The 25,303-nt window shown below is 43.4% G+C and overlaps 1 protein-coding gene across 2 annotated transcripts in view; it reads left to right on the top strand.

Moving 5' to 3' along the window:
• Positions 1–25,303, top strand: part of FAM185A (family with sequence similarity 185 member A) — a 61,945-nt gene that overhangs the window by 14,142 nt on the left and 22,500 nt on the right. For both annotated transcript variants that reach the window (XM_015415075.1, XM_015415074.1), the window contains exons 4-6: positions 1,884–2,022; positions 10,858–10,899; positions 21,393–21,491. In XM_015415075.1, coding sequence (XP_015270561.1) covers positions 1,884–2,022; positions 10,858–10,899; positions 21,393–21,491 — 280 coding nt within the window. The remainder of the gene's footprint in view (positions 1–1,883; positions 2,023–10,857; positions 10,900–21,392; positions 21,492–25,303) is intronic.

Raw genomic sequence — 25,303 nt, 5'->3', positions numbered from 1 at the left:
CAATGTTAGTCTTCATTTTGATGGCTTTCAAGAACTGCATGCTTCTAATTAGGCAGTCTGTCCGTCTTCTCCACTTCTGTGTTATTGCTGGAGGTAAAGTCCCCCCCCCCCATTTTTGCAAAATTTCTCTTTTGTGTCACACGAGCTGATCTCAAGATCTTTTTGGTGGCCTTTTGGTCAGTGCCCAGTTTCTAAGCACAGGGTGGTATAAAGTGTGGTCTCTAACTTCTGCTTCCTGGCAGTAATCCTTGGGAATATCATCACCACAAACAGCAACAAAACTGGTAATTTGTTCAGTATCAAAACAGGTCAACCTTTTCCCTTAATTGAATTAATTAAATTAACTCTTAGGTGTGACACGAAAGAGAAATTTTGCAAAAACTCTTAGGAAGCTCCTCAAGTCATCACTCTGCAAATAGGTGAAACTGATTTCAGGTGACAGGATATGATTCTTTTTGGTGGCCATGTGCAGGCAAAACTGACATAAGAATTGAACTTTTTGCAAAAATAAACAGGATGGAGCTGATGCAGTCATTTTCTTGCCTAAATAAACTGGATGGAGCTGATGCAGTCATTTTCTTAACCACAGACTGGAGCTTGGGGGCAGGTCATGGAATCTTCTGTTCCTCCACCCAGCCTATCATCTTGGGCACTAATTTCCCCCTACGATAAGACTTCAACTGGCATTGATGTTAACCACAGTTAAGGCTTTTCTGCCATTTAAATTAGAGCCTTTGTATATTTTATGTGTATTGGTCACGGCTTTCTGCCTCTCCATGATGAAAACGATATTGTGTAACTACCGACAACCTACTTTGGGTTCCTTTTGGCTGCTTGTGCAATACTATTTCCAGCCTCATACAACTATATTTTTATCCTGATCTTCCTCCAGAGAGCTCAAGGTGGCATACTAAGGTTCTTCACACACCCTTTTTTCACAACAATCCTGTAAGGGAAGTTAAGGTCGATCAGAGAGCTTCATGACTACATCTAGATTGATCTGAGCCCAGGCTCTTTTTCAGTACTCAAGCCTTGTGATGCTAAGCACCTTAATTCCCTTACAAGGGTTAGTGTGAATATTCTAAGGCCTAGCTGAGTTCACAGGTGTCTGTTATTTCAGTGCTCTTGGTACCACCAGCATTATCTCCTTCAAGGCCTGACAATGGGATGTGATAACTGGGTACATCATGGGAACCTGTGCTTAATTGTATAACATGATGGGAGGGGACATTAGAAGAAGAAGCTTGCATCTTCTGGAAGGTTCCTCAGAAGAAGATCTTTGGTTGGATGAGAGAGACCACCTGACTCTATGGGGCAAAGAGTTATAATTGGAGCTATAGGTTAGTGAGGGTTATGCTGTGTTAGGCTCATGCTATGCTTCGTTATGACTGGCTGCAGTGGATAGAATGCTTTCATGCTGTAAGAGACTTGCCATCTGTAACCCGGGATGGCTCCAGAGCAAGCTAATTTATGCAGTAGCCAAATCTCTCACTCACAAGACTCCACAGCTTAGAGGGAGCATTGGTAGGGATCCTCCTTGTTGAGCCTGAGGACACTTTTGGAATTTTCACCACAAAAGGGTTGCTATGGAGGCTGGGGTCAACCATAAAACTTTGGGAGGTTCCAAGCCAGGAGTCCTCCTATGATAAAGGTTTCTGAATGAGTATTTCCTGTACATGCAAAGCTAATGCCTCCTGGGCTCTTCTGAAACACCTCCTGCTTCACTGAGTCGGAGGAAAGTCAGGACTGGCTTTTTGCTTTTGGGAGCAGATGGTTTGGAGAGGGAGGAAGTGGGTACCAAGAAACACGTTGATAGGCATGATGGCACCCTTGGGGAGCACATTAGGAATCACTGACCAATTGAGACTTCTTTTCTTTTACAGAGTGTGGATATTGAAAAGATACAAGGGTCCACCGTTAACATTTCTACCAAGGATGGATCATTAAAAACCAAATATCTTTATGCAGAGTCTTCATTTCTGTCTTCAGCAGCTGGTGATATTATCATGGGGAATGTTCATGGTAAGATAGCACAAAGAGTTTCAGTCTGCTATTAGAACTACATCTATTTAGCTAATGCCTTTTTAAGGAAAAGTATTCTTTTGTGTGCTCAGCAGAGTACCCGCCTGTGTTTATAACACCGAACATATTACAACAGTCTTTTTATATCCATGGAAAAATTCAAGTCAGATTAGGTTATTTTAAGGAGGATCCTATTTATTAATAAAGTTGACTTTTCTAAGGTCAGGGTTTCTTCCTTATGCCCTGAAATGGGCTAGAAGCGTGGTGCTAATCAGTGGGGTAACTATGTGAGGTGTAACGTCTGAACTGGCCCTCAGATAACTGCACAGGACAGGTGAGGTATGAATGCTGGGCCAGCAAAGAGTTTTGAATAAAAAAATAAAAAACCAGTCCAGGTAGAATCATAGTATGTATAGGTTGGCTGAACCACTTGACCGTCTGTTGGACATAGCTAATTCGATTGCTTCAGGTAGCCATCTTCTTCCGCTAGCAAGGCTGCTTTCTGGGTGCCAAGCTGAAGACCTGTGAATGCTTTTTTTTTCTGGGTGAAAATGAGGAATTGATTGCTCCCACTTTAACCCTCCTGCCAAGTCTGCAACGGGGGTGTGCGTGCATATGAGGGCAATGCTCCTAAGAAATACATCACACTTCCAGCTGCCTTAAAAATACCGAGTTATGGGTAGGAAACAGCTAATGTTGGAGAGACCAAGACGGTACTATAGACAGAAATCATCAGTTGGTGGATCCAATTGCTAGGAAAAAAATCTTTTTATTTGTGTGCGGCTGCAAAGGACCAGTTCATAGGTTACCACAGTGATGTATCAATTCCTTGTTTCAGTCTATGTATTGCATGTAGTATGTTCTGTGTTTTACTTGGAAACCACCTTGGGCAATCTGATGAGAGGATCATGGCACAGAAATATACTGAAGAAATAAATAGGAATTGACATGGTTCTTTCCCATGCTGGCATAGGCCCTCTAGGGGGCTGGGCACTGCTGGTGTGGGTAGGAACTATGTCATATGTATGCAGCGCATCTAAATCATGCTAGAAATCTCTGGGGTTAAAAATTCTTGGTATAACTGGCATTGGGATACTATTTTTGTTGGAAAATTTTCTTTGGTGGTTGGGCTGGCACTTCAAATCCACTGCTAATTTTTCTGCCAGTCTTGGTCAAGTATCCTGTGTGTTTTGGTCCAGTGGGTTTCATCTCATCTTGGCAAGAGGACTAATGTGAGTATCCTGTATGTTAGCTCTGCTGGTGGTTGGAATGTGGGAGTACAATCCCATGGTTCCTAATTCTCCAACCACTTGGTGTACAGATTTTTCCACGCGCTTGAGGGATTCGATCATGGTAATTTAGAACAGAAATTTGTACCAGCCACAGAAAATACCTATCTGGAAAAAATGCCCAGAAATTTAGCATTATGGCACGAGAACAATGAGCTGTTGTTTCCCACCAACTTTGTAAGTTCTTCCCTCTTCTCCCACCACCATCCATGTCCTTGTATAAAATCTCTCTTTGTTCTTTTATAGTGAAGTATAGGTTGACTTAAACTCCTGGCGGTCATCCCAGCCATTAGACTAGAGCCAGGCAGACTGGGCATGCATAGGCTTACATAAATAAGCACAGTTTTATTTATTTATTTTTAAATGGAAGGATAAATTCAGGTGGGGTAGCTGTGTTGGTCTTAAGCAGCAGAACAAAGTTTGAGTCCACTGGCACCTTTAAGACGAACAAAGTTTTATTCACAGTATAAGCGTTCGTGTGCAAGCACACTTCCTCAGATGGAAGGATAAGTGTTGTACATCTGTGTACATCAAAGCAGATTTGAAATGTTAGTCCAAAGTTTTGAACTGATAGCTTCCTAATACTGAAAACCTCACACACACATACAGGCATTTCTAAAGACCTATTCTGGATATTTCAAATGAAGCATAAAACTTATAAACGCCATGTGTGAACCATTTTCACCTCCCGCTTGTATAAACTTTGTATTTTTCTGTCAGGGGACAGGATAAGCTTGTATCCAGTTTAAACAAGACAATTTGAACCTGACTTTGTGCTTATTTTTAGAAAGCTGTTAATGAAACATTGTGGCAGGAGGGTGCCTTGAGTAGTAGAATATAATTTTTACTTTACTTGCGCCATTAAAGGTAAAGGTAAAGGTTCCCTTGCTCGAAAGCCAGTCGAATCCGACTCTAGGGTTGCGGTGCTCATCTCCGTTTCAAAGCCGAAGAGCCAGCGCTGTCCGAAGACGTTTCTGTGGTCATGTGGCCAGCATGACTAAACACCAAGGTGCACGGAACGCTGTTACCTTCCCACCGAAGTGGTCCCTATTTATCTACTTGCAATTTCTTGCTTTCGAACTGCTAGGTTGGCAGGAGCTGGAACTAGAGACAGGAGCTCACCCTGTCTTGCGGCACCCGGGTCTTGAACCGCTGAACTACTGACCTTCCACAGCCTGCAGTTCAGCGTCTTAACCACTTGAGCCTTGGCCTTATTTTTTTAATCTCTTAGTGACTAGTGAGTCCCTTTTATTTCCAACTTGCTCCTGGTCTTCAGTGGCCCTCCAGGACCTGTGTCCCTCCCTTCCCTCTGGTGCCCAAGCTGCTACAAGAATGTAATTCTTCTGTGCTCTTCTCATCTCCCCTTCCAGCCCTTATTCTTCTGTTCAGTCAAGGGATATAAAAGCGTAGGGTTGCCAAGTCTTACCTTGGCTTTAGCAGGGGGAGTCCAGGACCTTGCCGGGAGTCTTCCTGTGTGCACGCTTTGCGCACCCCCCGCAATGATGCCACCCGGAAGTGACATTATCACGTCGGGCATGTTGGGGGCGGGCCCACAATCATTCGAGGGAAAACCATAGAGTTTTCCCTCAAATGATAGGCATCCCCCCTCAACGTGCCCGACACAGTGATGTCACCTCCGGGTGGTGTCATGGCACTTTGGGGGCGGGGTTCCCCCCAGTGGCCCAATCCAGGTTGGCGGGGAACAGGCCTCTCGAGTGGGGTTTCCCCGCCCCCCGGGGGGACTTGGCAACCCCTATAAAAGCACTTGAATTCCTTAGCTGAAGATAGGGGCAGTGGGCAGGGCAGGGAAATGAGAAGCATGCACAGACTTCTCATTCCTTATTGTGGCCTGTCACAAATCTTCTTGAGCCTTACAGGTACCTTAGGAATTTTGAGATGGGGCATTGAGTGCCATCCCAAACCCCAGAATACCTGCCACAAGAGGTACAGCTAAACACAGTTCCTCCCTTCTTGCTTTGCAGAAGAATCTCAAATGGGAAATAAGAAGAAATGAAGGAACGCCCAGTGGGAAGAAGGGAGAAAATAAAAAGGAAAATCTGAAGGGGGAATGGAACCACAACCCCAGAGTACCTACCACTTCGACAGCTCCTGCAGAGGCTGCTTCTGCTATTGCAAGTAGGGTTGCCAGCCTCCAGGTGGGGCTGGGAGATCTCCCACTTTTATGACTGATCTCCAGCTGACAGAGATCAGTTCCCCTGGAGAAAATGGCTCCTTTGAAGGGGTGGACTCTATGGCATTGTACCATGCTGAGGCCTCCCAAAGTCTCCAGGTGTTTTTCAACCCAGACCTGGCCAACCCTATATTGCAGTCATAGAAAACCCTGTCAATTGAATGAAGACAGCCAGGATCAAGCTCTGCCTTACGATGGCCATTCATACTTTTTTAAAAGCTTGGTGCCCACAGGCGCCACATTGGAAAACCCTGATCTACACTATATCTATAGATACTGTGTATGTTTATCTACAGTTGAAGCATGAGGTTGAGGTTCCAATTACGGCCTGTAAGAGCAGAAAATGAGGGAAGATTACATTGTATCATCTATACTATGTTACGATTAGCCATACTCAGTGTTTGCCAGGCCTCAGCAATTGCACTGTTGTAGAACAAATGAATACTTGGCTAGAAGTAGGCTTTCCCTCCTTTCCCCAGAGACCATCATTTGAATGGTTGGTTAGCATCAAAATTATAGGCTTCATTGAGCATTGGCATTGATGGAAAATTATTTTACCAGACAATTCTGGGAGAAGATCATCTTTCAAAGAAGGCTGTTGAACTTGCTTCAGCTAACTTGATTTGGGTGGAACTTTATTGATCTTAAAATGTTTATCATTCCTTAAGGATATCTTTAGAAAACTGTAAACCAAATAAGGGACTGAGCCTCCTTAGAGAAGACTGGAAAGTGTTTGTTTGAAATGTGGTTTGGTTTGCTTCTGCAGAAAAAGCAATGGACAGGATATATGCCACTGTGGAGGGCTGTCTGGAAATAATCCTTCTTCAGGATACAGGGCTTTCCTGTATGGATTTTTTTGTTAGGTCTGGCCCCATACTGCTTTGGTTTATCCCTTCATTTCTGCACACATTGTTGTGCCTTTCGTTTTCACTTTATGTGTGTATGTGTGTGGGGGGGTTGTTTGTTTTATTTTGTTCCCCCCCCTCCATTTCTTTTGAGAGCATTTTTACCCCAATCTTTTTCTGGGAGTTGGTTTTGACTTGCCTTTTTCCTTGTGCATAATGTTTCTGTTGTTTTCTTTGTCCCACACACTCCCACACACCTCCAACCCTCTTTTTGATTATTGAACTGTCATCATTGCCAAATCACTCCCTCTCCTTGCCCCCTTAAGACAAATGTTTTGATTTTTGATTTTTTTTAAAAAAAGTACTAGAATATCAATATATCAATATGCTGCTAGAATAATAGGTCAGGCAGGTTCTCTGAATTCCCAGCTTTTTTTAAAAAAAGTAAGTCTCTAATCTTTTCCCTCACAGAAATATAAGGGGAAAGGCATATCTCCAAGAGGGATATCTCCATGAAGGAGGAGGATAGAGACTTACATTTAAAAAAAAAAAAAAAGAAGAACGCTGGGGATTCAGAGAATCTATTTGATCTATCATTACAGCTGTATATTGTTATATTGATATTTTAGTACTGTTTTTCTTAAATGCAGCCGTGATAATGATATAACCATGCACAAAAAGTAAAGGTTTGTGTGTGCTGTGATGCCACTGACGATAATAGCATCCTCTGTTGAAAATCCTGATTAAAGACACATGCATAAGAAAGCAGACTGACACTACAACTCTGACAATGCAGAGAGCAGGCAGACATGCAGAAGAACCATGCCCAAATTGATTCCAATGTTTGTGGATCAGCTGCCAAGAAAATCAGGAGTCAGTTGAGTTGTGGAAAAGCCTGCAGTCTGAATCTGAGCCTGCCAGAAGGTTCAGAGTTGCAGTTGAATTAAGGATCTGTAACCAATTCGATTAGGCTGCAGTGGCTCAGAGGTTAAGACACTGAGCTGCAGACTGGAAGGTCTGTAGTTCAACAGTTCGAGACCCTGGTGCTGCATGACGGAGTGAGCTCCTGTCTCTGGTTCTAGCTCCTGCCAACTTAGCAGTTCAAAAGCAAGAAATTGCAAGTAGATCAATAGGTGCCACTTCGGTGGGAAGGTAACAGTGTTCTGTGTGCCTTGTCGTTTAGTCATGCCGGCCATATGACCACAGAAACGTCTTTCGACAGTGCTGGCTCTTTAGCTTGGAAACAGAGATGAGCACCACCCCCTAGAGTCGGATTCGACTGGCTTTCAAACAAGGGAAACCTTTAACCAATTCAAATGGTACAGTCTGTTGATAGCCATTTTACAAAGTTTATCATGTCATGTCAATGGCTCAACAGCAGTGTTCCCTCTAAGCTGAATTAGTGTGAGCTGGGTAACAGTTTTTTAGCCTCCAGCTCATTGTTGTCTTAGCTCAGGAAGGATGGCTTCAGACCAAAGTTATTTATGGCACAGCCAAATCGCTTGCTCACAACTTTAATGTCAATAGCTCACAGAGTAGAATTTTTGCTCACAGCTTAGAGGGAGCATTGCTCAACAGTACACTGTTGTGCTTAAACTATAAAGTCTAATTGGCAAAAACACTCTATCTACACTATCTGTCCAAACTTTGAATGTGTAAGGAAAACAAACACTTATCTATTTCCAGAGTTTCCAGAGACGCTTCATTATAAAACCCAAAGTTTTCTGTCTCTGCTGACTTGTAGTTCTGCAGCTGGGGCAAAGTTGCCAGAGAGTAGCAATGGAAGTTACAGCATCCTTTCCCCCTCCCAATGGAATAATCCATCACCCATCGGGGGCTCTTCTGGGGATTCAGAAGGTGATGATTGACTGTCCATCTGGTGAGTCAACAGTACTGTCACCCTCTAAAGATGAAAGAGTGGATCCATCCATGCAGGGAAGATGTGGAATGCAAGTGAAATAGAACATGGGAGTCCTGCAATAGGCCAGTAGAGGTAGAAGTGAAGAAAGGGACCCATAACTTCACAACAGCATCATAGGAGCATCCAGAGCCCTCGCAAGCACAGCATTTGAACTGCTGGCTATATAGTTGCCAACTCTAGATTGGGAAATTCCTGGAGTCTTGGGGGCAGAGCTTGGGGAGGATGACATTTGGGAAGGAGAGGGAACTCAGCAGGGATGTGATGCCATAGAGACCACCCTCCAAAGCTGCCATTTTCTCCAAGGGAACCAGCCTCTGTAGATCAGTTGTAATTCTAGGAGAATTCCAGGACCCACTTGGAGGTTTGCAGCCCTAGCTGGCTACAGCAGATGCAGTTCTGGTTAGTTCCCCCCTCCCCACCCCATCCATGCTCATGCACAAGAAATCTCAGCATGCATACGTCCTGGATGTAGACAGGACATGTTTGGTGAGTGAGAAATCTGTTTCTTTCTTCCCCCCCCAAAAAAAACTTTTATTTTGGATATAACAACATATTCAAACTTACATCTTTTCTTTCAACATATATCCATTTCCCATATCTCCTCCCCCCCCTTCTCGTGGCTTCCCGCAATGTTTCCACCCCTTTTCCCCTTTTACTATTCAACTCTCAATTCGGAGTGAGAAATCTGTTTCTGTTCTGTTCCCCAAGAGCCAGTTATCCCCCACAGCAGATCAGCAACACTTGTTACATTCAAGCAGAACAAGAATTTGCCCTGGTCAGCCCCACAAGTCACCTCTGCTGGGCCCTCCAGCTGTATTTCTTGCTGAGCTGCCTCGCATTTTTATTATACTTTTTTTAATGTAATATTTTATTGTTAGCTTCTTTATGGATCTGTTGGGCTTTGAAACTGGGCTCCAGATATCATCACTAAAATACATAAATACCGTAGCTCAGCTCCTGCTAAGGCATGATTCCAGACAGAAATTTCAGATGACCGATATAAATACCAAACAATGGCATTTCCCACTTCTGCTTCCTTTCATTGTCTGCTGTTGTAAAGTATAAAACCTTGGGGCTTTATGATTCATCGTTGTCTCACCAGAAACCCGATGCTATGTACAGTTCAGCCTTTGTTTGGAGTCAGTTTGCATTGTGCAGAACTAATAGGCATAATCCCCGCCCGAGTGCTGAAACTGGCCTCAGGAGCACAGTTGGGACTTGGTGTGTCTGGGCTGTAGAATTGCTTTTCTTGTTCATAACCCCGGTCCAGATTTGCTGTTTTACTTCACTGTGCATCTTCTGTGATGTACAGAGCTGTAGGAGAAGGCCATTGTGCTTTAGAAACATATATACTGAAAGCGACAAACAACAGAGAGGTAGAACAATCTATTACCAAGTGAGGATCCGATGATCAGTGGCAGAACTGTCATGACTCTGATGAAGTGAAGCCCAAGAGCCAAATGACACATTATGTTTTTTGGTGAGTTCGGTTGGGATTCCCCAGATCCAACTCATTTTTCCTGCAATCACACAGCAGCTGCAGGGAAAGACATTTTTTAAAGTCCTCAGGAGGAGCCCAATTCCTCTCAGAACTGCAGTGGGGGGGGGGGGAGAGAAGGAGGTCCTGCCTTTTCCTCTATGGTGTTTTCCCTAAACCCAAATGGTCCCAGCCAGGAATTATTTGCATTACTTTGGAGCTGAACATGCAGTATTCTGAGCACCGTGCTTTTCCAAATTTATGCAAATAACCAAGAGCCCTTCTGCACATACATCAAAGTTCTGTTCAAAATTGAACTTCTGGTGACTTAAAAATGCCTTTCCCCACAGCTGCTGTATGGCTGCAGGGAAAGTGAGTTGGGTCCAGGGAAACCCAGCCCAACTCATCAGAAAATTTAAGTTAGTTTGGCCCTAACTCATGAAGAGCTTGTGATGAAATAAGATTTAGCTAGTTCTTAAGGGGCCAAAACATTTCTGTTTGTTTGTCTTCAGATAAGTTGTTATTAAAAAGGTATTCCGTAGAATAAGATTAATGAAAAGACCAAAACCTGGGAGAAAATATTGCTGTCACCCAACATATTCAGGCTGGAAAATTACATTCCATCAGAAGTGAAAAGATGCATTTTTGTAACTTCTGTACAGTCCATGGCTGTGATGCAGGCTGGTTGGGATCATCCACATATTACAGATGTTAAGCCAGGTGGAGGGACAAACTAATATAATGAGCGCTTTCGACTTAACACTGAATTATTTCTTTTGACCAAACAAAAATTAAAGTAATACAGGGATTAGGTCCTACTTACTGAATGCTTTTGGCGTTTTTTATGTATGTATGTCCTTGAAACTTTTTTATAGTTTGATTTCTGTGGGTTTTTTCTAAAACATAGTTAAGGAATATTAACCCATAGATGCAAGTAATTTCTGCTTGGTATATGTGCCAGTGCATGGCATATAAGAACCCCTGTGGCTTCTAAGCGAGTTGCTAGCTAAGATCAGGACCATCCAGTATCCTGCTAATTCACCACAATGCACTAGGCTAAATCACATTATCATCATACTCTGGTGAAGATTCCTGTTTTTCTTTCCTTGCAGGTACTACTACCCTTCAGACTAAAACAGGAAACATCACAGTAGGTGAGTTAAGATATTTTGTTTTTTTAAACCCAGAAAACACAGCCGCTGTCAATGCTCCCTCTAAGCTGTGGAGTCCTGTGAGCAAAAATTCCACTTCATGAGCTACTGGCATTAGAATTGTGAGCAAGTTATTTGGCTGTTGCATAAATTAGATCACTCTGGAGCCATCCTTCCTGAGCTAAGACAAAGACATGTGAGCCAGAGGCTAAAAAACTGTGAGCCAGCTCACACTAACTCATCTTAGAGGGAACACTGGCTGCTGTACTTGTTACCACTGATGGTGCCATACAGATTCTTTAGCAAAGAAAAACAGAAAACAACTGTGAGCTGAATTTCCCACAAAAATATATATAGAAGAAGAAGAAGGGGAGAGATTGGATTTGTACCCCAACTTTCACTACCCAAGGGAGTCTCAGAGCGGCTTACAAACTCCTTTTCCCTTCCCATCCCCACAACACACACCCTGTGAGGTGGGTGGGGCTGAGAGAGCTCTGACAGAAACTGCTCTTTTTCAAGGACAGCTCTTATCAGAACTACGGCTTGCCCAAGGTCACCCAGCAGGTGCAAGTGGAGGAGTGGGGAATCAAACCTGGTTCTCCCAGATTAGAGTCCGAGCACTTAACCACTACACCAAACTGGCTATACAAAAGGAGACTTCAACAAAGTGAAATGCATATATAGATTGAAATGAATCTATTCACATAATCCCTCATAGGAAAATACAGAAGCCAACAAGATCCATAATAGGAGAATACAGAGTCCAAAGTATAAATATTCACAATAAATATCCAACACTTTTCCTAGGTAATTTTCAGTGTTTCAGACTTCTGGTCCTTCCTCAGGAACAAAGAACTGTGGAAGTACAAAATGTAATATTTTTTTAACAATATTACTTTTTTCACAATATTTCAAAAAGATTGATCCCAATAATACAAAGGAGTCCTATTAAATTAATAACATCATTATACTATTATCACTGTTGCATAGAGTCTCATTAAATCTTACCAACTATTGGGAGTCTCATTCCATTTCCTTATAGGATAATGCTATTCTGTTTCTCTGTAAAAGAGAATTCCTCAGAATTTAAAAAAATTAAAAATTTAAGAATATTTTAAGAAACAGCACAAGGCAGGGTGGGTGTAGGAGGAAAGGAGGCAGGCTGACAAAGACAGATCACCCCCAAAAAGAAGTGGGTGGCGGAGGTGGGGTTCTAATGGAGAACTAGGCAGTAAAGTGTCACCCCAGTTACTCTGGAACAGATCATCCAAGGCATTGGGTGCAGAGAGGTAGGCTGACAAACACAGATCGCCCCCAAAGGAGAAGCAGGCTAGTAAGGGGGGTTTCAAATGCAGAGCAGTGAGAAGTCAAGTTGGCGGGCAGTAAAGACGAACACAGATCACCCCAAAACAAAAAGCCGTCCACGGTGTGTGCGGGGGATAAAATGGCAGAGAGCGAAGTTGAAACCCCCCCAAAAACCAAAGAGCAATCCCTTGTTTTACTGCAAGCCAAAGTGGTGGTGGGAGGTTGAAATAAAATGAAAAGAAAAAGGAAGGGAAACCACTAAGGAGGTCTTCCCGTGGATGGCAACGCGCTTGCAGACGCATCTCACTGGGAATGAGGTCTGCCTCCGGCTGAAGGAGGGGGTACGCAGGCTTGTAAACCCCTCCAGGGACCCGGTGGAGGGGCCCTGGCCAGGGAGCTTTGAAGGGGTAGCCTCTTCGATGGCGGAATGCCAGAGAATTGAGGTGCCCCTTCGCTCCGGTGGTCCTTTGAGCCGAGAGACCGAATGGTACTAGCAACGCTTACCGGAATCAAGCGCAGGAGATCAAGCAAAAAAAAATGCTGCAGAAAAAGGGGTCATATGACCAACTATGAACGTGAGTCAACTTAAAGGCGATTTTTAAAAAGAAAAGACGCTCCCTACCCTATCTCACTGAGCAGAGAAAACGAGCAGGGAGGAAATTCCTCATGCACATAAATCATTGAGCGGAGGGGGGGAGTGGACCAAAACACGTAGAAAAGTGCCTGGAAACACTCACCAGAGCGATAGTAAATTATCAAGCGCAAATTCAGAGACTCTTGAACTTTCTTGTGAGTGTAAACAATTATAAAAGATGGCGGGGAAGAAGGACAAGCCTCTGAAAGTAAAAGCTGGGGAGAGCCCGAAACTGGAAGTGACGAATGAGACAGCGAAGGCAGTAGCAGACTATTTGCGTCCGCTTCTGGAGCAGCTGAACGTCTTCAAGGAGCAGATGATGGTGACACAGGGAATAACAACACAACAAACACAGATAAATGAGCTGATACAAATGATGAAGCAAGACAGTGAAAAAGTTAAGAAAGTGGCTGAAGATACACAGAAAGTGAAGAAAAAAGTCAAGAAGCTGGAAACAGAACAAGCCTCTATGAAAGAGCAATTATTACAAGCCCAAATGAATAAGGCTAATATGGTCCTACGCTTCCAGGGTGTGCCAGAAAAACCAGGTGAGAATCTTAAAGAACTGATGTATGAATTACTGGCCCCAGAGGCAGATATGAAGGAGGAACATTTAAAAAACGAGATGGATGTGGTCTTTAGATCATATTCAGGTTATATAAAGAAAAATAATCTGCCTGGGGTAATTGTGGTAAGATTTTCGAAGAGGCACATAAGGGATGCAGTCCTAAAAGCAGTTTCTGGAAAACCCCTGAAAGTGGGGAATAATGCGGTCAGAATGCTAAAGGACATTCTATTTGAGGTGAGACAGCGGAGGAAGAAATATAAAGAATTAGTGACTTTTCGTCAGACTAATTTAATTGGATACAAATGGCTATTTCCTGAAGGAGTAACTTTTAAGATAAAGGATAAAAGGAGAAGATTGACTCTGTGTTTAAAGCTAAAGAGTTCCTGAGGGTTCAGCTGGGAAAAGCAGAGGAAGACGACGGAAAATCGAATGGAGAAGAAGATTCAGAATCTTCCAGAGAGGACTCTTTGACTGAGCAGGGAGCAGCAGCTCCAAGAAGTCCTTATAAACTGAGAAAGGGGGAAAGGAAGTAAAGGCTGAAGGACTCTGAATTGTGCCTTGAATTCAACAATATGTTAGAGATAAATGGGGGGTGGTTTACAGGCACTTAAAAATTTAAATGTAAAATTGGCAGACAGAAAAATGAGTATGTTTGACTCAGTTTATAGAAATGAAACTGAAGTAATGACTTATTGTAACTAAGCTTGTTGGAGATCTCCTTTCTTGGGTTTTTAGACAGTAGTGGGGTTTTTTACTTTGTCCCTGTATGTGTAGTTCCCTATATCCTTTTTTCTTTGTAGTATTTGTAGAAGATATAAAAATAATTAAAAAATCCCCTCTGGGGGAATAAAAAAAAAGGAAACCACTAAGGAAGCAGACAGCAAGAAAATCCTGCTAAACCAATATGCTGAGTGAAAGAGAAATTCCATCCTGATTTTTCAACTCTTTGCAACAAACAAACAAAAACTGAATTGCAGCACAGAGGAACCCAGGGCTAAGCAAAGCCTGCTGGTCCCTGACTAAGTAAGCTAGCTAAGCAATTCCCCCATCATGCCCAGCAGTAAAGCTATTGCAAGTACACCTTCTGTGTCCAAAATCACAGCACCCACAAAGGGAACATGTGCTCGTCCTACACTTATATAGATCTGAGTCCCATTGTGATGAATGGGAACTCTGTTATTGGCAAGCAGCAGTGCCTGTCAAGCTTTGGAGGATCCCTGTTTGTGTTTCCAAGGCTGGAAGACACCACCCCCACTGTTGTCTAGCATTTTCGCGCCAGATTTCTGGGTGGGCTTCATTTTCCGAACCACCATGAGCCATGCCCAAAAGCTTGGAGATTTCTTTGTAGACAATGTGTGTGCCAAACGTTCCCTCCCAAGCTGAGATCCAGCCAGAATTCGGCACAAGTTTTGACTTGTCATGCAGTTTGTGCCCTTCCCTATACACAGCACCAAAATGAGGGAAGGGGACCAACAATAGTTATTGGGTGTATGCCAAACAAAACAGTAAAAGGCTTTACCCACGGGCAGAAGACTATGGGCTTTTCGGCATTCTCATTTTCCTTGCTTGTAAGTTCCTGTTTCTTTGGGGGGCGATTTCTGTTCCACGTGTATTTTGCTCCCTCTAGTGGTCAGTTCAGTATTACACTGGTTTATGTATGGCATAAAACTCTGCAGTTTAAATCTGCAGGGAGATATGCTGAACATAAACTGGTGCAATATTGAACTGACCATTAGAGGGAGCAAAACACATGTGGAACAGACACATCCTCCCCGAAGAAACAGGAACTTACAAGCAAGGAAAATGAGAATGCCAAAATGAATGCAAAGATAGGTTCGTTTGAAGATGGAGACTGGGGAAATGGGAGAGGAGGTATGTGAACCTTAAGTTTACACATTTTATGTGGGAGTAAATTGCCAGCTTTGAGTTCATGTTGACTGTGATGTGATCGTTTCGGGGAAACAAAGACAGGACAAGACTTTCAGTGAAGATTTGCAGATTTGAAGTTAGTGGGCTTAGAATGGTTTTATTTTCCTTTGGATGGCCTTCTGTTGATGGGGGACTGTCTTGGGGGCTGACCTTGCTACAAAAAAGCGAGCATTTTTCAGAATTATAAGCTTCTGTTGACCTAAAGGACAGAACATTATTTTGCTTTCATGGGGAATATGCCACTATGTTCTCTCCTTTCTACGCTTATCCCTGTACATAGGAGTTTTGGGAAAGGAGATCATATAGGAGTTTGCTAAGGGTGGGCAATTCTATATGACTGTACAGTCGTCACTCAAATCAGCTATTGGTGTAACAACATTTTTTTCTCAGATAAATTTGTTTTTCGATATATATTTACTTCCATTCCAATAGAAACTTCATTTGTGATTAGGCCCTAAAAGGCTATCCCCCCCCCCCCCGGAAGCATTCTGGCTTAAAGCAAAGCACAGTTTATTGCAACACTTTAATGGTAGAAATTCTACATTGAAACACTAGTAATGGATTGTTAAAAAGTGCTGTGTCTCCTTCTAAGATACCAAATGTAAATGCGGCATTTCAGCCTGGGCTGACTTCATGGCTGCGTTTTGTATTGCTCCGTACTTGCATCTGCTTCCCATACTTGTTGAGTCTGGGGAAATGGTATCTGCCAAGCTCAAGGCAGGGTGATCCAGAGGTGCTTGCTCAGCAAAGTAGGCAGTTTCCCTTTTGCTTCCGACAGTGCTCTCCCCCCCCCAATCCCCAAATGCTATTTGAGTTTTCCTGAGGTCAGAAGGCAGATCACGTGTTTGTAATAAGTCCAGCTGACAGGGAAAGCAAACCTTTGTATGCAAATACTTCTGTGGTGGAACCCTGGACTGTGTAAAGCCATGGGTCAAACTGAAAGCTGCTGAGAGCTCCAGTGGGCCCCCATACAAAGATTGCCTCTGACTCCCCTCTTGTCTAGGATTGCCAACTCTGGCTTGAGGAATTCCTGGAGATTTGGGGGCAGTGGTTGGGGAGAGTGGAATTTGAGAATGGGAATGATCTCAGCAGGAGTCTGACGTTACAGAGTCTGGCCTCCAAAACTGCCTTTTGTTCCAGGGGAACTTATCTCCGTAATGTTCTGAAATAAGTTCCTGAAATGGCTCCTTTCCATAAGCTACAAGACTCTCCAATCCATCACCCCTAAAAAGTGTTTTGGCACGAACTGCACTCGTGGGTCATGGAAATGGAAATCTCAGGAGAAAACTTGTGGTAACTGTGGACCTGTTGATTTCAGTTAGGAATTGTTTGAGAGGAGAAGCTGCCTTCCTCCTCCTAGAACCTTGAAGTTAATGTGTTTATGATTTTACAATATGATTCAGCAAGTCCAGCTGCTGGCACTGACCACTGGGTCCCTGTGCCAGCAGTTTCTCTGCCCCCCACCCGCCCTCAGCCAATCTGGATCACATTGACTGTAAAGAAAAATGAAAGCACCACACATACTAAAATCTCTCTGCTCTTGCCAAATGTTTTCTGGATCATGCTAAGAAACTCTAGTCCTATAAAATGAATGTGCTACATATGAGTGTTTCAGAATTCCAGAGCTTTTCAATCCTCTGCTACACTTGTTTCTGCTCAGTGCAAAGTTCACAATGGTGGAACAGGAATCACAATCTTCTCCTCATATGGGCTGGGGGTCCTCTTCCCCTTTTTTCAAAGATGATCCATCCTTCTGCACCTCTTCAGTGATCTTTAGTTGATGTCGGTATTCAAGCTGCTCTCTGAACTCAGCTTTCTGAATGTAAAATTCCCTCCATGCTTTTAGCATGCTCCTTATTTCCTGAGCACAGGCTCCTAAACATCCCAAGGGGTCATTTGGTTATTCACAAATATAGATGGTTGTGGTATAAACAACCTCTGCGAGTAATTTGTTCTTTATTTGACTTGTAAGATATTATTTCCTGTAAGATATAAAGCTGGACAAAACTGGTCTCCCTAGACAGCTGGTTTTCATAAATGGGAACAAAAAATATCAAAACAGTTTCTTCCACTGTATTGTCTGTGCTAGCCCAACCCAAGATTGTTCAAATCTCTCAAGGTCCACCCCATTTATCGTAGTCATCTGTTCCTTTTGTTTAAGAGTGATTCTTCTTTTTTACATTCCCTCAAAAGAGTTGGTCTTCAGATGCTCCGTGCAAACTGTTGAATCCAAGACGATCTTCCTATCTCATTTACAGGAATCACAATTTGGCTAATGTGAGATGTGCTCTGACCTGGATTTCCCAGGCTAGCCCAATCTCATCAGATCTAGGAAGATAAACAGCATCAGCCCTGTGGTACTTGGATGGGAGACCACCAAAGAAGCCCAGGGTTGCTATGCAAAAGCAGGCAGTGGCAAACCACCTCTATTCATCTTTTGCCTTGAAATCCTTATCAAGCGCTGGAAGTCGCTTCTCAGCCTTTTGGCTAAGATCAGGTATAGTAAGCCAGCTCTGACCTGACTGCCCTTTCCATCACTCATATTAGATGTAATGAAGAGCCAAACCACATGGACATGTCTTTTGCTGCAAAAATGGCTGCATAGAAGGTTAGTGATATGGATTGGAGCAACAGTGCTGGGAAAGAGGGGGGGAATAGCTCTTTCCAACATGGCACAGTTATCCTAACTGGAAATGACCCCTCCTCCCAGGCAGCATCAAGCCTCTGGAGAGAAAAAGACAGACATGCCTGCCTTTTTACCCTACCTGGGATTGAGGCAGCTCTGGGAAGACTTTTTCAATCAGGGGAACAGCCTTCTGGGGTATGATGAAGGGGCTAAACCCACCTTTACCTGGCCCTCTGCCCCCGGCCTATATGAGGTGTCCTCCATCGTTGCTTTTTGCATCTGAAATAAATGTCAGAGGTCCAGTCACAGGCACCCCACCCCCCCGGAAGCAGAGTGTCTGCTTTGGACCTTGGTCCACTTAAAATGACAGAAGCAGAGGTGGGCTTTGATTTCAATGAGAGTGCCCTCTAGATACTTTTCTAGGTGATGTCCATTGGGTCCAGTAGTTGCTGTGTAAAATATAATAGCACCAGTCTAACAGAATGCATGCGGAGCCCTGTAGAAAAATTAAACTCTCACTAATCAACTCCTTGGTGAGCAAGAAGGTGGCTAGGGCCAATCTCCCTCTTAAAATCTATTAAGATTTTATTTTTTAAAACGTAAGCTCTAGGACAGGCTTTTACAAGGCAAAACAAGAAGGGGGAAAAGAAAAAAAAAAAGGAAAAAAGCATATATTCCATCCATCTTTCCTCCCAAATGCTATGAGAATCTGCATACCCTACATGCTGACTGAGTTCATTTAGACTTTAAAAAATTAAATTCCTCTTCTGGAAAGACTGTAGTTGACACACTCATAGAAAGGTCCCAATAGAGTTTTCAGCCCAAAAGATTTGCAGGGTTCCAGATGAGGACTGGGACCAGGCAGTAGTTTTACTGACTAATCTGTCATTCTCTTGACCTGGTTCAACCTGAGACATCTTCTCCACCCTTGCCTTTTTTATTTTTTAATATAGCATCCAGCCTGTTAAGAGTTCTGGTGGATTCGAAAACTTGCACAGTTCTATGTCATTTTGGTTGGTAGTATTAAAAGGTATTGTGCGGTTTGTGGACTTGTTTGTAAAGCATTGTCCAACAACTGACTTCTTTAGTGGTCAGACTGGTTTGTAGGTATCTTCTACAGCTTGTGAGACAAATTTACTTCTCTTAACTCAGTGCACTGGAATGGTTGTTCCAGTTTCCTCTTTCTGTCATAGACTAATCTATGAGAGGGAGGAAGCCAGGGTTATATCTGTACTGGAAGTGGTGCTTCTGAAAGCCCAAAAGATTCCATCAGTTCCCAAGCTAATGGATCCAGGCAACTATTCCTTTCTAATATGCCCCCTTCTAACTGACATGATTTATCAAATATAGCTTCTTCTTACAATTTTCCTTCGGAGGTCTCAGGTCTGTCATATCTGTAGTCTGAAATCTTTGATAAAACAAAAAATGTAAGCCAATTCTGTGAGATTTCTTGCAAATACTGGAAACTTTATGAGCCTTTGTTTGAATCCTGCTTTTTTGTTTGAATCCTCTCAGAATTTAAAAAGCATAATCTCTTACCACACACACGTATATATATGGACTACTATAATGAACTCTGCGCAGGACTATCTTTTGAAAACGCTTTGGAAACTGCAAGTGGTCCAAAACACAGCTGCCATATTGCTGACAGGAGTGTCCTGGTCAGCGCATATAACGCCTATCGTTTGGCAGCTGCACTGGCTCCCAATTAGTTTCTGGTGCCAATTCAAAGTGTTGGTACATACCTTTAAAGCTCTAAATGGCCTAGGACCCTCATACCTTCAGGACCGCCTCTCCTGGCATGATCCTCCCCATCTTCTTCGATCTTTACCTCAGAATTTATTGAAGGTCCCTGGTGCACAAACTGTCCACCTTGTGTCAATGAGGGTGAGGGCCTTCTCAATAATGGCCCCTGTCCTGCGGAACCAGCTGCCCAAAGAGGTGCATGCCTTGTGGGACCTCTCTAGATTCCTCAGATTTTATATGCTGTTAGCCAAGGGTCATTTAGTAGAAAAAGAGGTGCAGGAGCTTATTAGCATAACTTATTTGCATATGCCACCCCCCCTGACATCACCAGAAGTGTGTCAGAAGGCAACACCCACCGCTCAGGCTCCACTGACTGTTTTGGATTGCTAGCTATTGGGGGGGGGGAACGTGCAGATCTGTCCTCGCTGTGGAGGGAGAGCTTGTACCTGAATAAAACTTGGTCTTAAAGGTGCCACTGGACTCTTTTGGATTGCTAGCTATGGGGGGGGGGACCACTTAGATCTGCCCTCACAGAGGAGGGAGAGCTTGTACCTGAGGGTGGGTGGGGGGACCCCTTGCAACTAACCTGGCTGCTTCTTGCTCCTCGTGGCCCGACTGAGGGCTGCTGGGAGCAGGGCTTGTTGCATGTGCCTGCCCCCTGGGCTCCTTACTGCTGGAGCTCTGCTCCTGTGCACTCCTGCAGGAAATGACCCCTGCGTGTTAGACACCCCAAGTCAGGGGAGAGGGAGTGGGATATACATTTGATAAATAAATAAATATACTATACTATACATAGTGCATGATATTGCACATGCAGCCGTGCAGCAGGGCAACAACCACCACTACCCCGGGTCAGGAGGGAAGGCTAATGTCTTTTCTCTCTCCATGATGCAGTCCCAGTCTGAACTGAGTCCTGTGGCACTTGCAGAATTAAGTTCCTTATTCATTTATTCATGGCCCCACTGGGGGACCTCCTGATGGCACTGGTATTTCTGGCCACTGTGGGATACAGAGTGTTGGACTGGATGGGCCTTTGGCCTGATCCAACATTGGCATCTCTTATGTTCTTAAAAGATTTATATCCTGCACTGTCCAGAATCTATCCAGTTTTCCAGTGGATGGCCTCTTTAAACTGGCAGAGGTGGTCTCAGACTCCATGCTGAGACTGCTGCCTGCAGATGATAGTCCTGCTTGGACTTGAGTGTTTATAGAGTACATTTGAAAAGTCTATCAGAGAGAACAATTCTATGTTTGCTTTCTCTGTGTTTTTTGAAAATATGCTGTGTTTAGAAACTCTGTATCATTTTGGTTTTGGTGGCCCCTTCTTTCTGTTTTCCTAGAAATAAAATATTAAAATGTCTGAGGGGATATGATTATCACTGAATATTTAGAGACGAATTAAGCTACATTACGTTCTGGAACATATACACATGTCCTCTATTTCTACATTTCAGTGAATCTCAAGTTCTTCAGTAAAAAGAAAATTCAAGGAGAACATTGTGTCCCCTTCTACATTACTAGAACAAATGTTTCTGGTGACGGTCTTTTCCAGGAAAAAACATTTCAGAAACCCTCAAGGCACAGTGCCCTGCTCAGAATCTGTTAAAAGGTGCCCCATGGAACATATCATTTAATTAGTCTCAATCTGCTGAAATGTAAATATCTTTATTTTTCTTGGTGTTTTTCAGATTCTTCAGAAGGATTCCTAAAAGCTTCCACATATCAAGGGAAGATTGATGTTTATACGATTAGTCAGGAAGGGGAAGTGGACCTTAAGTCTCAGAATGGTTAGTAAATAAAAACCTTTTAAGTAGAACCTGTGAAGTAAAAGAAGGTTAGATTTTGAGCTGGCAACAGATGGTAAATTATCCATAGAGTTCAATGACATTAAAATGTATTTTATTTATCATTTTACAATGTTTGTGGAACCTAACTCCTAGGAATGTGTAGAAGCATTATGGTTTCTGAGCATCATGGGGCATCCTGTCCACTTGACCACGTTGGACCCCTTGTTTGAACCTTGTCTATGAACTGGTTAGCTCACAGATCCTCCTCTGCCCCAGGTCAGCCCCCAAGGGTCTCCTTCCTACTTATACCCATTTCCTGGGATATCCTGTATGGCTTCAATGAGATAACAGCTTTCCCTCGGCTACTTCCACTTTGTCTAAAACAGCTCCCTGTCAATCTGAGGAGATCTAATTCGACCATAATACCTAAGCCTGTTACTAACCATCTGTCTTTCTTCCTCCTCCCAGTCTATCTGCTTTTTCCTAGCTATCATATCCTAACTTTTGCTAGCTCTTAGAACTCTGATCCTATTGACTCAGGAAGGTATGAATAAATTATGATAGTGCTTTCATCACAGCGATTGTGTACAAACTGGCAGACTATGCAGACTCTGCTTGCTATGCAAACTCGAACTCAGAGCCATGGGTTGTACATAGTTACCAGTTTTGGTTTAGAAGGGAAGTGCAAACCATAGGCTTGGCTCCAGGCTAGATGTTTCCAGGGGAACAAGGATTTCTGTCCGTGAAGCATGATTTCCCCCTTCCGCCTCCCTTGGCAACCTGAGATGCTCCCTGAAATCCTGTTCTTGTGGGAGAGGATCCCCCCCCCCAGAACCAGATTTCAGGGGAACGTTTTAGGTGGCTGGGGGAGCGGAAGAAATCATGCTCCATCCTCGCACCTGCAGAAACTGTGGGTCCAGCCCATAGTTTTCCATTTCATAGGCAGTATCTGGGAAAGGGAAAGAACTGGAGCACATGAGGGAAGAAGGGAGCAGGAGAAGAGAATGCATGACTCATGCAGTGCTAAACCACAGCTTGGCATTAGGTATGAGCTCAGCCTGCATCATAGTCTGTATCTCTCAGTGTAGACGTACAGGGAATACTACAGCAGATCTTCCAACACATCTGTTTGTGGTTTGTCTTCTGGAGAGGCGTGCTGGTGGAGATCATCTTACTTGCTAAATGTGCAAGATCAAGGAAAGCATTTCCCAAAGCTTCCTGGGTGCACCAACCTTTTGTCACTGCTGCAGTTTGCACAAGCCACAGTTGGAGAAACTGGAATAAAGCCAGAAATCAGGCACCTTAGTGAACACTCTCTTCATAGTACAATAATACAGTAGATATGCTTAATAAGTGAACAGTGTGGTCTTGTAAGGGAAGAGAAACCTGTTTGAAAAGTTCTCTGATATTTTTTTCAACCTCTTCTTCCATATACAGAAACCCCCACTCTCCATTAAAATTTTGTATTGTAAGAGAAACCCTAATTACTAAATTGATGGGGCTATTTCAGACGTTCTGGGAATGGCTCAGCAACTAGCATCATCCGTGAAGTGAATCTAGGGTTGCCAGGCCTCTGCCCTCAACCCCTGGAAGCTTTTGGGAGCAGGGCATGGGGAGGGATTTCACCTGGAAGTGATGTCACAACACTCTAGTAATTCTCTCAGAATTCTGTGGTAACCCATAATGTTTCTGGGACTTCCTAGAGTGTCATGATGCCATTCAACCTCACCCCCCCCCCATTTTCTTCTCAGTGCTCTATCATGCAGCAGCAGGGGCCAGGAGGTGGCACCTGGATGTCTCCCACTCTTCCAGGTGAGCTAGCAACCACAAGGGAGCCCCACGTTGCGGGAAAAGGTGCTTAAGCATGGCTATTTTCACTGAGATCACAATTTCTGCTACTTTTTTAAAAAACTGGTACCAGATAAATCTAAGCACAGTTACAGTCAACACAGCAACCCTTTGTTGGCTTAACAACAGCAGCAGCCTTAGGTACAGAGGCGGTAGGTATGCAAAACAGTTAATTCACTACCCCTTCTGCCGAAAAAGAACTTCTCCTATACGCTCTGTAAAAGAAGTTTGCCACCTCTTCGATGGCATCAGCCCTGTTTGAGGCTAGAAGGTTCATTATCTTACTTTCCTCAGATTTGCCCTCCAGGGTTTGAAGTATGGGAACGAGGTGATAAGCGCGCAAATCCTGGTAAAATCTACCAGAAGTACATGGTCCGTTCCTTCAATCTCCTTTAGCCCACGGGGACATAACCTATCCGGGAATGGTATTTTCTTTTTTTGAATCTCCCATATAACACAGCTGAGGGGAGCACATTAAAACGGGCCAGCGTGAATACCCTTCTAATATAGGGATCAATCAGACAGGAAAAATACTCTGGCAGCGGCCCATTAAGAGAAATCCCCCAATGAATGGGAGAGCAATGCCCAGTAGCAAAACTTCTAAGTTCTTGCATTTCTATATTGATCAGTCTCTGTTAAATCATGCCAAAAGCATACTTCTCCGAAAGAAGGATCAAATTATCCATGCTGAGCCCCATCAGTTTAATTTTCCCTTCAACACGTGTCAACCAATCTGATAGGTGAGATTCGCATATAAGCGATGAGGCTGGCTCACTTCTATAGAGGAGGCACAGCCAGAATTTAAAAGTTGAGAGTCATGCTTTAGTGACAAAGCGTCTCTGATTTGTCTCAAGGCATATTGCCGCATAAGGTACACAAGTTGGAAGCCCTAGAATTTTTTAAAGAAATTTGGATTGAACACTTTCAACCATTTTATTAAAAGCAGAGATCCAAATTGGGGCACCGTAGAGTAATTTAGCACATATTTTGTAATTAAGCACCTTGAGAGCAGCAGAAATAAATTGATTTCCTTTCGTATAATAAAAGCGGGAAATTGCAAGTTCACTGCTATTCACGATTTTACAACCTCCTTAGTGTTGGAGACCCAGTTAGCATTGTAATGGAAGTGTATACCAAGGTATCTGAAACTCTTCACCTGTTCGATAGGATTTACTCAAACAGTCCATTTAGAGTGTTTCCAACTCCGACCGAACACGATAATGTTTGACTTATCAAAATTGAGGCACGGCAGGTTCTTATCACAATATACTGAAAAGTGCATTAGCATCCTTTTCATCCCAACCTTTGAAAGTGACAGAAGGACAGTGTCATCGGCATATAACAATAACGGTTAGTGTCTTACTCCTAGCTTGGGGAAATGACCGTTAACACCACTCATAAAGGGTGCAGATCATTCAAAAAGAGATTGAACAATATCGGGGCCAGGATAAAACCTTGCTTGACACCCAATGAAATAGCAATTTGTGGCGTTAGGTTGCCTTCTTTTGAGTATCTCACCTGGCAAGTAGTTTCTGAGTAGATTTTTTTTTATCACAAAGAGCAGTCGTTTATCAATCCCCATATTATTCAGTTTCCTCCACAAGATATCCCTGGGCACTGAATCAAAAGCTCCCTTGATATCTAAGAAAGCTGCGTATAATTTAGGTCCTTTCCCTTTCCTATATTTATTTACTAGGTGGCTGAGAACGATGCAGTGATCTAGGGTTGACTTGCCCTGACAGAAGCCAAAATTTGCTGTTCTGATATCCAAGATTTCAGTTTATCAACTAAGTGATTGGCATATAGCGTCCCCATAATGGATAAAGACTGATCGGTCTATAATTATTTGGGAGCTGAGGATCACCTTTTTAAAAGATTGGGACTAATATGCCGTTCGTCCAGTCATCTGGTATTGCACCAGACCGATCTAAGGCTGTAAAAAGGGCTGCTAGGAAGGGGGCCCA

Source organism: Gekko japonicus, unplaced genomic scaffold, assembly GCF_001447785.1.
Source record: "Gekko japonicus isolate JY-2015 unplaced genomic scaffold, Gekko_japonicus_V1.1 scaffold5, whole genome shotgun sequence".
NCBI lineage: Eukaryota > Metazoa > Chordata > Lepidosauria > Squamata > Gekkonidae > Gekko > Gekko japonicus.
Note: the sequence above shows the minus strand (reverse complement) of the source record. Positions and strands in the feature narration are given on the sequence as shown.